General features: G+C 50.7%; 2 protein-coding genes across 2 annotated transcripts; both read left to right on the top strand.

The window, feature by feature from the left end:
* Nucleotides 1–9,553: 9,553 nt before the first annotated feature.
* Nucleotides 9,554–10,725, top strand: GGTG_13703 (hypothetical protein; the record flags this gene model as incomplete). Its single annotated transcript, XM_009231620.1, has 1 exon — nucleotides 9,554–10,725. One exon carries the CDS (start codon nucleotides 9,554–9,556, stop codon nucleotides 10,712–10,714), a length of 1,161 nt encoding a protein of 386 aa, XP_009229884.1. The 3' UTR covers nucleotides 10,715–10,725.
* A 1,185-nt stretch (nucleotides 10,726–11,910) lies between these two features.
* On the top strand, nucleotides 11,911–12,465 carry GGTG_13702 (hypothetical protein; the record flags this gene model as incomplete). Its single annotated transcript, XM_009231619.1, has 2 exons — nucleotides 11,911–11,966; nucleotides 12,132–12,465. 2 exons carry the CDS (start codon nucleotides 11,911–11,913, stop codon nucleotides 12,463–12,465), a joined length of 390 nt encoding a protein of 129 aa, XP_009229883.1.
* Between the last annotated feature and the right edge of the window lie 935 nt (nucleotides 12,466–13,400).

The raw sequence follows: 13,400 nt of genomic DNA, 5'->3' as shown, positions 1-13,400 counted from the left end.
ACCACTGTCACACGGGGATCACCCCCGTGACTGATGGAATGCCTATTGGGCCAGCAGGAGACCAGTAAGGAGGCCGGGACAAGCGGGCGCCTCGGGGTTAGATCGCCGCCGACAAGCCACAGGTCTTTTGCATGGCCAACGACCGGCTGCAGAGGCTTAGCACCTCAACCCCACTATTAGATACGTACCCCAGGACTCCGCACGGGCCACCCTGTGGCCTATATAGGAGGCATCTCTCGAAGGGATCCCTCGAGGAGATTCTGACTCCTTAAGCATCTCCTTGAGGCCCTGAGAGAATTATCAATAAATTGAGACTTCTCCAAGCCGACTTTGTCCCCTTGTTACAACCACATCGCGCGTTCGGCGCGCCGCGCCACTCCTCCCTTTCCCTCCTTATAGAAGAGTCTTTAATTAGTTCATAGCATCAATTTAACCTGGCTGCGAAGCCTACTCTCCATGATCGTGACAATGCAACCCTTTCGATAAGGCCCCTTGTAGCTTCTGTAACCCTTTGTAACCTGTTTCTAAATAGCTTTTTTTTGTTGCTCGTGGCAAAAAAGGTACTTATTTTTTGCAAGGGTGCCTTGTGGTGATCTCCCGCGTGCTCCAATTTTTGATCAACTGCAGGGGAGGACGATTTTGGTGTTCAACCTCTCAACTGGCTGGATCCCCAAACTGGGCACAAGTTAAACTTTCATGTCCAATTCACTAATTCTGTCACGGCTACTAGGGGTGCAGTCTATGATGTTCCCTAGCACGTGATATGCACCTCCTGCCATATCCCTGCCGTTCCGGCGGAGGCCCTACAGGGCCGATTCCTAGAGAATACAACCTTCCACACCACTAGTTTATTGACCCCCATCTAGCTCTGAAAAATTTTGTCATGAAAGATGCTATCTTAACGAGAAGCTCTAAAGGCTACTGCAGATACTGTTTATTCGACGGAAAAGTTTTCACCCTCGGCCTTAAATATACAAGATACCGTACGGGAAGAAAAGTCGTATTTATGTTTTTATCGCCGTCGTGGATAAGCCACGTTTGGGAATACGAATTTATGCCGTGTTTGGGACTTTCAACGATTGATCGATTGAACCACCAAAGTCAATCATCCTGGCAGTTGAACGAAGGCTGAAACGAGCCGAGGATCGTCTCCGGGGTCCCCTGATGGCCTCAATGTACTTTTTGCGGGTATTCTAGGGTCCCTGGCCATGCTCGGACCCCGAGATGGAATTTTTTAGTTCCTCGTCGCCACGGCGGCGAGAAAATGAAGCTATTCAGAGAAAATCAGAAGAGGCCCGGGTGACGCCCCGGGTAACATTCCAAGGGGACCTGTCTTCGGCGACCCCGGCCGGTGTGCCCGACTGTCACGATCGGGGCGAGTAGGCTTCGCAGCTAGGTTCAATTGATACTATGGACGAAAGACTCTTCTATGGGGAGGGGAAAGGGAAAGAGGCGCGGAACGCCGAACACGCGATGCGGAAGAAGAGGTGGTGCGGCGGCTTGTCGCGCGGGCTGTTCCGCGGCGCGTGCTTACGTAAATCACTGCGCTGTGCGGTGAATTGCCTTGGGCCGTCACACCGACGAGGCTCGAACCCGGGCCCCTGTCTCCCGTGGTACTTCAGTCTATTTTTGAACAAGCTTCTAGTTATAAATACACGTAATTTAATGGGGCAAGCGGAGCCTTCAACTGGCTGTTGAGTCGGTTGATCCTATTTTGCGGGTTCAATCGATCAATCGTTGAAAGTCCCAAACACGGCATTATACTAAATTTTATCGCCAGCTTAATGCTTAAAGCGCTAACCTAGTTCACCACCTTGTCGCGCAAACCACCTTGTCGCGCATTTTCCATCGTGACCTGCGTCTCCCACTTCCAACCTCAATTCCTCAACAACCACAAATGGCATCGACATCCGACGAGGCTAGGATTGTTCTCGCAATGTAGGCAATCCAATCTAATCGGAGATTAAGTTTGCGTTCAGCAGCTAAAGCCTACGATATTCCTGAATCCACATTGCGCGACCGACGCGCCGGCCGAACTGCTCGACGCGACTGGGTGCCCAAAAATCGGAAATTGACGGAATCCGAAGAGGAGGCGCTTGTCAAGTACATACTCAAGCTGGATTCTCGCGCATTCCCTCCCCGGCCTTCTGGTGTTGAAGATATGGCCAACCGATTGCTCGCCGAACGCGACGCGGGCACCATCGGGACCAACTGGGTCGCGAGGTTCGTCAAGCGCCGCCCGGAGCTCGGTACGCGCTGGATTCGAAAGTACGACTACCAGAGGGCCAAATGCGAAGATCCCAAGCTTTTTTTTGCATGGTTCGACCTTGTACGAAATATTGTGGCCAAATATGGCATCCTGGATGACGACATTTACAATTTCGACGAAACCGGCTTCTTTATGGGCATGGTCGTTGCCGCCATGGTCATTACAATATCGGAAGGCCGTGGCAAAGCAAAGCTGGTCCAGCCTGGCAACCGGGAATGGGCTACAGTCATCCAGGGGGTTAACTGTTGCGGCTGGGCAATCCCCCCTTTCATTATCGTCAAAGGGCAATACCACCTGGCCAATTGGTACTCGGAAACCGGCCTTCCACGCGATTGGGTCATTTCAACGAGTGCCAACGGGTGGATTACGAACGAGCTCGGCCTGGAATGGATTCAGCATTTCGATAAGCACACTGTATCGCGCACAAAAGGCACCCATCGTTTGTTAGTGCTAGACGGCCACGAAAGCCACCATTCGACGGATTTCGAGCTTTACTGCCAAGAACACAACATTATTACACTTTGCATGCCTCCGCATTTGTTAGAAACCACTGTCTCTAGCCATCCATGAAAAATGGGAAAAAATGCCTTGTTTTTTTTTCTGTCCTTCGAAAAGGATGATCGTTCTTGTTGATATACAGAGTATGTGGTTAGTGCACCGGGGTGCCCATGTTCATGCTACACCTAGAATCTTCCAGAACCTTCTACACAGTACCATCGAGTACCCTCGTATCTGACAGCATTCGTTTCACTTCCTTTAGCCGCTTAACGTTGGGTGCTTCGGCCCGCTGAAAAAGGCGTACGGTCGGAAAATTGAAGACCTGATGAGGTTACACGTTAGCCACGTGACCAAGGTCGACTTCCTTTCGGCGTTTAAAGCGGCATTCTTTAACTCCATAACCGAAAAAAACATCCGAGGAGGCTTCCGAGGGGCTGGCCTTGCTCCTTTCAATCCGGATTAGGTTTTGGAAAAGCTGGATGTAAGGTTACGGACTCCAACTCCCCCGAGAGAGCCCCTGAGCTACGCCGAACCTTGGACCTCCAAGACGCCCCAGACAGCCAGGGACACAACTTCGCAGTCCGAACACATCAAAACTCGGATCTCCAATCACCGAAGCAGCTCTCCGTCACCCATGCTAGCGCCTGTGGACCAGCTTGCGAAAGGGACGAGTTCGATAATGCATCAAGTGGCCCTTTTTAGGGCCGAAGTTGCTTCGCTACGCAAGGCGAACGAAGCATTAAGCAAACGCCGGAGGGCCAAAAAAACACGTGTTCGGCAAGGAGGGTTACATACTGTTGAAGAGATACGAGATTTTCTGGACCAGGAGGATCTGGATGGGCAGCTACAGCAAGAAATGCGCGACCATGGGGGTCAGGAAAGGAGGGCGCCGACGACTCGTCGGCGATGTGGCACGTGCGGCAAAACCGGACACAATGCGCGCACCTGTCAGGAAGAAGTAGAAACGTCCGATGTATACAGTTCCGAGTAGTTTGAATGGATTGCTGGCGTTGTTTGGTTGGCATGCGCGTCGATTGACTGGAGGTCGGGTGTGGGTGCGCGACAAGGTGGTTTGCGCGACAAGGTGGTGAACTACGTTAAGCATAAGTGATTATTTATAATACTTTTCTCTTATTTTATATTGCCGTACAGTTTGCTAGATATTTGTTCTTTTCCACTTGCATTCGCGCAATCATTTCTTCGTTCCATACGCTAAGCTGGTTGCATGCTTCCTTTGCTCGTGATACTGTCTTAAAAATTAAAGTATGAAGTCCCGATAAAACGTTAATACGACTTTGAAGCTCCTCATTCTGCTTTTTCAGCTTCTGTAGCCAGGGTGTCTCAGAATTATTACATAATGTATGAAGTAGCGCCTCAAGTTCAAAGTTATCAGAAGTATTCGAATAAACACTAGACGTTGGTCTTGCTGAAACTGCCATCGTAGGATCGTATCTTTATAATGGATTATTTTACAATCTACCCTTACTAGTCGCTTGTCCAGTTTAGAAATTTGGTAGGGTAAGCGGCCGAGCGAAAGATTCAATAAATAACTTTTCCTTTTAAAGGATTGCAGCAGCTAATAAACGCATAAAAGCTTAAATTAACGCATTGTGTTGGAAGGGCACCTCGTGGTTGCACAGGAACTGGCGTCCAAGGCTAGGAAAACTTTAGTCAGGAAGAATTCGCGCTTGTTACGACTACTAGGGGGTGCAGTCTATGACGTGCCCTAGCACGTGATATGCACCTCCTATCATATCCCCGCCGTCCCGGCGGAGGCCCTACAGGGCCGATTCCTAGAGAATATAACCTTCCGCACCACTAGTTTATTGACCCCCATCTGGCTCTGACAACGCTCTAGATCCGGCTCCATACTGGAGCCGGACGGACAACACACCGGACCGTGCACGTGGCCGCGTAGCCTCTGCACTCGGCGCGGAGCGCCCCGAGCAACGCGCTCGCGTTTTGTTCTGCTTCCTTTATAAAAAGGGAGCAGAATGTCCTTGTACGACCCTCTCTTGTACTTAGAATATGGAACAGCTTTTACATATTTTGCATTGCAACTAGAAGCCTTTTCCACCGAGCCCTAACGGCTGTCCGCGAACACATTGTTTACCATGTATAAGTAAAATAACTCCCAAGGCATGTGCAAAAGCCGGCAGGGCCGTTGACAGGTCCCAGGACCTGCCGCACGTGTCAGATACGAGGGTACTCGATGGTACTGTGTAGAAGGTTCTGGAAGATTCTAGGTGGAGCATGAACATGGGCACCCCGGTGCACTGACCACATACTCTGTGTATATCAACAAGAACGATCATTCTCTTCGAAGGACAGAGGACAGGAAAAAAAAAACAAGGCATTTTTCCCATTTCTCATGGATGACTAGAGACAGTGTTTTCTGACAGCACGGGCACGGTCGCCCGTGCACGGACCACGCGCCCTAGATAGCGGATCTCTCGCACCGGCCCATCCGTTTTACCTCTTACGTTTGGCCCCTTGTGCCCGTGCCAGGCCTCTGCCCCTGGCAGAGAGCCTACCAGCCGTGGAAAAAGTTCGTGTTTTATGCATGCAGCGCTTTTTTGCTCTTTTTGTTAGAGATCACGTGGGGCAAAGAGGCAGAGCTGCAGTCAGTACCAGGTTGATATGACTATCTAAAGGTGAAGAGTGCAAAGGAGGGATTGGGTGCGTTGCACCAATTCCCACGTGCAGCGTTTTCTCCAACCGTAGGTCCAGTGCACGGGCCCCTGTCTGAGCGGTCGCCATAGCGGCTCAGCGACGCCCCAGGCGCCACGCCACAACACCTATTAATTTAAAAGCTCATTCGTGTAACGTGCTGTGCACAGGAAGGGGTTCTCGCTGGGAGATCTCAGGGGTTCAGGTCACTCAGCAGTCTAGAGAAAGCGTGCGGGGCAGTGGTGTATTCAGCAGAAGTTGCCTGGCAGCACTGAACAGGAAAAACAAAAACGGTTGCTTCCCCTCCAGACCCCTTGACAGGGAGTCTTGCGGGCCCTAGTTATACATGGTGTCGTGGCGGCCTCCGGCCGTCATGCTAGTCATGGGCTGAGATCCCCAACGTCACTGGGGTGTTACAATTCGCCTAACGATTATAATTCAAAAAGGCTTTGCTCACTGTTATACTGTTCTATATTTCGGTCGGGTAGTCGCTTTTCCAAGTCGTTAATCGAATCACTTTTCTCCTCTTTATGTTGACGAGTTATATTATGAAGACTCTCGCTTATAGTTATATAATATCGTAACAGCTCACTTCGCCCTATCGCTGGAACATCTATGTGGGAACAAATCCCTAGTAACTCAAAAGCTTGAAAAAGTCTCTCTTCTGTTATTACTTTAACTTTTCGATCTCCAGTATCCCGTTTAATTATTTCTGAAATGGGACCTTTAGGACCGGAGTAATCCCAAATTTGGAGTAACACTCCGTCGATATGAGCGGGTTCATTTGCCATGGCGTGATAAAACCAGAAAAAACATTGCTGAAAGCTCAAAGAAATGGAATGGTATTTAATAAGGATGAAAAAGCAACAGCCTGCTTTTGGCCATTTGGTATTAAGTTTAGTTTTAGTGTTTCATGGGTCCGTCCGCTAGTAACAGCCAAAAAGGGTGCCGAAAGAGATTACCACAGCCTTTAAAAACGCCGGCGGCCAAAATCAACGTAAAGCTCCTCGGAGCCTCCACAAGCTTTTGCCTACCCTGGCTCCCTGGCTCCAGTCCCTGCGGCTTGCCATTGAAGGCGTTCAAGACTCAATTCGACAATAGCAACGTGTCACGCCTCGCCTTTCCGTAAGTCAAAGCGTTGGAAAGGCACTTCGTGGTCGCACAGGAACTGGCGTCCAAGGCTAGGAAAACTTTGGTCCGGAAGAATTCACGCTCGAGATCCGGGCTCCATACTGGAGCCGGACGGACGACACACCGGACCGTGCACGTGGCCTCGTGGCTTCCGCACTCGGCGCGGAGCGCCCTAAGCAACGCGCCCGCGTTTTGTTCTGCTTCCTTTATAAAAAGGGAGCAGAGTGTCGTTTTACGACCCTCTCTTGTATTTGGAAAAACAGGACAGCTTCTAGATATTTTGCAATGAACTAGAAGCCTTTCCCACCCGACCTTAAGAGGCTGTCCACGAACAATACTATACCACAGCTGTTTTAGCTACAAAAATAGAGAATCAGCTTATTGGAGAGTGTCTAGAGAATACGAAGCCCACACCAACAAGTAAATAAGTTAAATTCTTCTTTATCCCTTCCGGCTTGTAACGCACAAAATCCACCTTATTAACTACATGTTAAACTCACCGACTAAGCAAGTATATACTATCTATCTGTATAAAGAGTTCATTTCCCGATCTTCAGCTCTCTTTATTTTTTTCATCCACTCCGGGATTGGGGTTACATCTTACGAGCCTCGGATAGACAAATGCCTAACCCGTTAAAGCCCAACACTCTTGTTCGATTATATATAACGGTGCTAATCCTATTCAACTTATGTTGCTTAATATTAAGTCTCGAAATATTATTAAAACAGGAGAACATAACATCAGGTATCGTTACGCTACAAGTAAGTTAATTTCCCAGACTATCATGAATAATAAAAAGCCGCATCTTAACATGTTCCAGTTTAACTTTGTCCGCATTTTAACTCCTGAATCTCCAAGAGGCCTTTTCACTCGTCAGCTTAAAGCTTTTTATAAATTCAATCCAGCTTCGCTACCGCCTACAATTTTAAACCACATGACGAGCATAGTAAATACGGTGCCTAGTCAGCTACCTGACATAAACCACGATATTCCTGATATGATCCAAAACAGTTATTACTTTGTTAAGGATCTTCCAACAAATTCCTCACTCGGCATAGGCCAGTTTTGTATCGGGATTGGAAATGAACAAAGGTGTAATAACTTACCGCTTCAAATTTTAAATTTTATTTCTCCTAGTGTTTTTAGTAAATTAGGAGAAGTTCTGCAAGATATTAAACTTCTGGATAGTTTTATAACTAGCATAACCGCCCCTTACGTAAAGTATACGTTAATTATTGGGGTAGTTTGGATTGTTATTGATGCATTCATGTTTTTGGCATCTATTTTTGAATGGCCTTCGTACATTTACGATTTCGGCAGATCTACTAAAACTTCGAACGCAATTCGAGTTATATTTTCCGCCTTTGGTTGGATTCACGGCACAAATATTACTCGTTTTGGATCTCGTAGTACTTTAGTGATCCGATGCATCGTTCGAGCTGTTACATGTATTCCATTCATCATACCTGTAGGATTCCTAACAATTCTCAAATCCAACATTCAACAGCTTCCGCAATGGATTACCTCACAACCCGGAAACGCATATCAACTTTGTGTTGGATGTTTATGTTGTGCACTTCTCAGCGCATTAATGGGAGCCGGTGTCGAGGCGGTTAGACAAAGAGAGACCCCTCCTATCTCTGCTAAAAAGCCAGGACAATCAGAACCGCTGTTCTGATTGCGATAGGGGTCTCATACACCCAACGCACACGAGAGGCAAGCTGCAAGTGCACGGAGGGCACGCCGCGCCGTAACAGGAGCCGGGATACATTTGCTTAATTAAACGGGAGTTTGTATCTAATAACCTAGCTAATATCTCATTAGTTTTAGCGGTGGTCATGAAGTACGAGTAGTAGTTTACAAAGCCGGGATGAGGAGCATCGACTCGTAGGGAAAGCTAGTTTAAGCAGCTAGGCAATGTAACGCCCCACGGGTCAACACCTCCCAGACGGGAGCTAGGGGGCTGGAAAGCGGTCCAGGAAAGATCAGAAATCCTTCCGGGAAAATGCTGAAAAGCACGTGACTGGCACGTGATTGACAGTACCGTGCGTCATGAACCAGGGGGAAGATAGGCTCACTCCTGTATACTTGCGCGGGTTAAAAGCACCCGCGAAAATCGGCCCTTTGGGGATTTAGCGCGGTCGGGCAATCTGTCGGATTCCGTGCAATCTGTCGGATTTTAGTGACATTTTTACCCATAGAAAATTAGCCGGGAACCTGTGTATTACCGTTTTTCTGCATGACACGCTCAACTGCATGAAGCAGGGGTTGGCTCCCCCGCCGAGCCCCTTACAAATGCAACCTGCCAACGGGTTTATTTTTGCAGATACGTAAAAATGAAGCTATTCAGGCGAGGGAAAGGTCAACGAAGGCGTCTTTTTCGTCTTGATCACGGCGATCAGCCGCTTCTGATGTAGAACTATCGCTTCCCTCTGTATCTGTGCAGTCAGGCGATGATACTTCGTACTCCTTTGGTGAATATTTGCCTGGCAAAGGAACCTCCGGAGGCAGATCTGCACCGTACTTAGGCCCTGTTCGGTGGTAGCGGTTTTCAAGTTTTTTGGCACCCCTACCGGTTTGTGGATATAGAATAAGCTCGTGGGGCCTCGCCCGGGGTAGCCCTGTGGCAGATCATGTAGATTTGGCCCTGTTTAGGCCTATTTTTTCATCGTTTCACACTCAGAAGCTCGGTGCAACGTCTGGTCATAAAATGCAGCGAGCACAGGCGATCAAAATAGAAGCTATTCCCAAAAAAAATAACCTCCGTAGTAAAGAGTAAAAACAAGCCACGATAGCCTCACGTTGTAGTGGATCCAGAAGGCGCCTAGGGACGAGGCTAGGCTGAATCGAGAGCTCAGAAGCCAGAGATTACGGCAGTATATAAGGGGAGGTAATTGGCCCTCTGGTTGGGAGCAGATCAAGCACCAATCCAAGTTATATTTACCACCTACTACCAACTCTACGACCTCCCTTTCTGATATATCATGCCTTCCTACCGATCCTCCCTCCGCCTTCAGCAACGGTACCGGCAAAGCCAGAATCGGGCCCAATCTGAGCCTCCTTCGGATCCCCCGGCCCTTGATCTGGAGGCCGAGGATCTGGCCGAGGGGTTGCCGGCCACCCAGGCCACCGTCATCACCCTCGGTACCTCTATCCGGGCCTCCAGCAGCCCCGGCATCGACAGCAACAACGACTTTGTTGATCACTTCCAGTCGCCGGCCTCTTCCCCTAGGGACTCCCCGGCGCCTACCGACGGCTTTTCTGACTTGCCGGACTCCCAGCAGAGCCAGGAAACGTCAGAGGTCCCTTCCCAGGCCTCCCAGGAAGGCGGGAAGCGGAACGATTGGTTTGTTGATCAGCTCCTGGCCTTCCTCGAGAGCCTGGCGGAGTCCAGCCGCCTAGGGAAGATGAATCCGACGATCGCCTCCTGGCTCTCCAAGTGCCTCAAAGTCGCGGCGGCAGACCTATCGGCTCGTTGGCCCTCTATCCGGTGGTCTAATAGGGTCAAAAACAAGTACAACGGCCTCAAAAGCCAGTACCGGGACTGGGTTAACTTTGGGAATAGGTCCGGAGTTTCCCTGGATCCGGTGACGGGCTTATACGTCGCCAGCGACCACGCCTGGGAGGCTTTTTTTGCCGTGCGGCCCAACGCTCGTTGGATGCAGAAAAAGCCTCTTTTCCGGCCGGATCTGCAGGAGGCCGTCTTTGCAGGCCGTTGGGCAACCGGGCAACAGATCGCTACGGCCGCCCAACGCCTGGCAGAGGAAAGCGACGAGGAGGCCGAGGAACATCGGCCGGCCAAGAGACGACGCGGGGGACGGGAGTCTGGCGGATCCAGCCGCCTCACGTTAGCGGAGGCCCAGATGCACGTCGGTGATCGCCTCCTTGAGGCGGCACAGACGCTTGCCAGGGCCGGATCAGGGCCTGATTGGGGCTCTACCCCTTCCAGCAGAGGGTCCTCCCGGGCCTTCAGCCCGGCCCCGGCCTTCGGCTCGCCCTCTAGGTATTACCTACGGGAGGAGAACTGGTGGCTCGCTACCAAAAGCCTGCAACAGGGCTACTTGAACGTAGATAACGATACAAAGCAGCAGTTGATCCGGCTGTTCAGGACCGAGGCATGGGTGGCCAAGTGGTGGCTCGTTTAGCCGTAGGACCAGGAGATTATAGTCGACAGGGTGAAAAACGGCCAGCTAGGCGCGATCTAGTGAAAAAGGCGGTTCGAATCAGGTTATTCTCGTACGTAGAGGTCGTCATCTGCAGGAGATATGAACGCGCGTTGTTAGCGTTGTTGTGCGGGAGGCATGGAAAGGCATGGAGGGAGGGAAGGGACCAAAGGAAAGTCGGCATGGGGTTACCATTGGGCAGGTTCCCAACCAACAGATCGCTCGCTTGTAAATAGATGAAAACAACGTCAACCGGGCCGCGGGTTACGGCATTTAACTGCCCTAGAATAGGCGAGAAAAATGCACCAAGTCCCGCCTCGAACAAACGCCAGATGCATCAGAGGGAGTTGACGGAGGTTGGCCCGGTCAAGCTGAACAAGTGCGGCCTCGATGCGGAATCCTCATTTACGATCCCCACCTGGATCCAGATGAAATTTCGGCTAACGTATTGCCACCGCTTTTATTGCCTAATTAGGAAAAGCAAAGGTATATCCGAAACAGGGGCCTGGTTTAAACGCCGGCCCTCCTCTTGTTTTTTGTTTGTTCTTTTCGAAAAAAGCAGCATTCGATTCGTTTCGACGAAGGAATTCGAATGGTGGTAACAGCGTGCTGAACGGATCATTCTTTGCTATCCAACTTTTGTTTATTTTATCACAGCTTTTGTAGGATATCACAAAAGCGCCACATTGGGAATAGCTTCACGCCTTTTCTAGCCCATTTGGTTTTATCTAATGTTTTATTTAATTCAATGCTCCTACCAACAAGCCGCAAATTCCTTTCGATTCCTTTCGTCGAAGCGGTTACAACGCATATTCTCCCGTATTCTCCCGAGCCCGATAAACCTGATAGTCCTCCCACAACTTCCTCGCTATCAATGATCTATATCGGATCCAAGACGCTTGCGTTGTGCCGATCTGCCGTGCCCTCGCCACTCCCTCCCTCAAAACCCGGGCCCTTTCAAATGCATTTTCTCCGGCATCTTTAGGTTGTTTGGGATGGGAATTAGATGCCGGAGATGCCCTGGATTCATGCTCCCAGATGAAGTTTTGTAGGCCCGTAACCGCCAACACGATACTGACTTGTGTGCGGATGGAGTATCCCGAACCCGAACCCCTCACTATCTTCCACCGGCTTTTGAGCTCACCGAAGGATCGCTCAACCCGCACCCGTATCTTTGCATGATGCAGGTTAAAAAGCTCCTCCGGCGTTTCCGGCCTTGCAAGTCCCTGTTCCTGTAAGTGGTATCTCGTTGCACTATAGGGAGTTATTACTCCCTGCCCTAGCCCAAAGCCAGCATCTCCGAGGTAATAGTGGCCCTCTGGGACCCTAAACCCGCGTGCGAGGGCCTCCCTAAACGCCTGGGAGTCGTGAACTGACCCCTCTATACCTGCAGTTACAGAAACGAACCGCCCGCGGTGATCGACGGCCGCCATGACGTTTTGTGCAGTAAGGCCTTTCCGACTCCTCCATGCGACTCCCTCCTCCGCGGCAACTTTGACGTTGATCAAGGTCCCGTCGACGGCTCCCAAGCACCCTGCAAAGGCCTCCCGGACCTCTTGCCGCCGGCAGTCGGGCCAGGCGACGTCAGAGACGTCTGGCAACGTCACAAAAGCAACGTGAAGGCGGATCAGGGCCCGGAGGACTTGGTGAAAGTGACGGCAGATCGTATCTGTACTCCGGCCAAAGAGGTGGGCGGCGGCCCTGGTGGTAGCATCCTGCCCACAGATATATAGGAACTCGGCCACCTACTCTTCGCTAGAGACGTTCCTCGAGCCAGCGAGCCTCGTGTGCGTGTTCAGCCAGTCGCAGAGAGCCAGAAAAGTACTTTGGTTAACCCTGAAAAGCTCCCGGAAGGCGTCGGTGGCGGCCGGCCTTTGCCAGTATCGGAGGAAGTTATCACCGGCAAAGATCGCTGTATGCACGGTTCGTAGGCCTCCGTTGCCTCTGAAAGGGCCGGCCACGCTGCCGGCGGCAACAACGTGCAAAAATAGGAGGAAAATCTGCCTGACCTGGCGTTGGTATAAAGCCCGGGAGGCGGCAACAGAAGTAGGCATTGGATAGAGCCGAAAAAAACGAGCTTAACGATACATTTGGTGGATAGAACGGACGTGAATTGCAGTCAGAATCAGCGAGTTGTTTACCCCTACCGGCTTGGCTTGATGCGGATCTCGTTTACTTTATATCCGGCGGCCGGCCTCGAGCCGGATCAAGGGTCACACGTGGGTTACAAGGCTGACATCTGCGGGCCTCGTTGGCCTGGTCAAAATGGTACTTCTGGCGGGTCTACAGCTAAATTTATCGATGTTTTTGCAGGGATCTGGGATCCCCTGCCCAAATCTACCAACCGGTTTCCCAGCGGTTTGTGACGTTTGTATGGGATAAACTGGAAACCGATGCTACCACCGAACAGGGCCTTATTCTTCCAGTAGGCTCGCACAACTTTCCGGACCGTACCCTCGTCTCGTTGGGTAAGCCTCCAAGGCGTGTAGGGAGAGAGTTCCTCGGCCGGCTGCCAATCTGGAGGAAGGAATACGTCCTCCTCTGCCCTGCCAGATTGTAGGCGTGCAAAAATCAAGGCCTCCTCCTGCAGGGCATGGAACCGATCGTCGCGCTCTCGGCGTTGTTGCCAGTACTTGCTGAGAAGCGTGGCCTCGTTCTTTAGGGCAGT

The sequence above is a fragment of the Gaeumannomyces tritici genome (assembly GCF_000145635.1).
Source record: "Gaeumannomyces tritici R3-111a-1 unplaced genomic scaffold supercont2.37, whole genome shotgun sequence".
Lineage (NCBI taxonomy): Eukaryota > Fungi > Ascomycota > Sordariomycetes > Magnaporthales > Magnaporthaceae > Gaeumannomyces > Gaeumannomyces tritici.
Note: the sequence above shows the minus strand (reverse complement) of the source record. Positions and strands in the feature narration are given on the sequence as shown.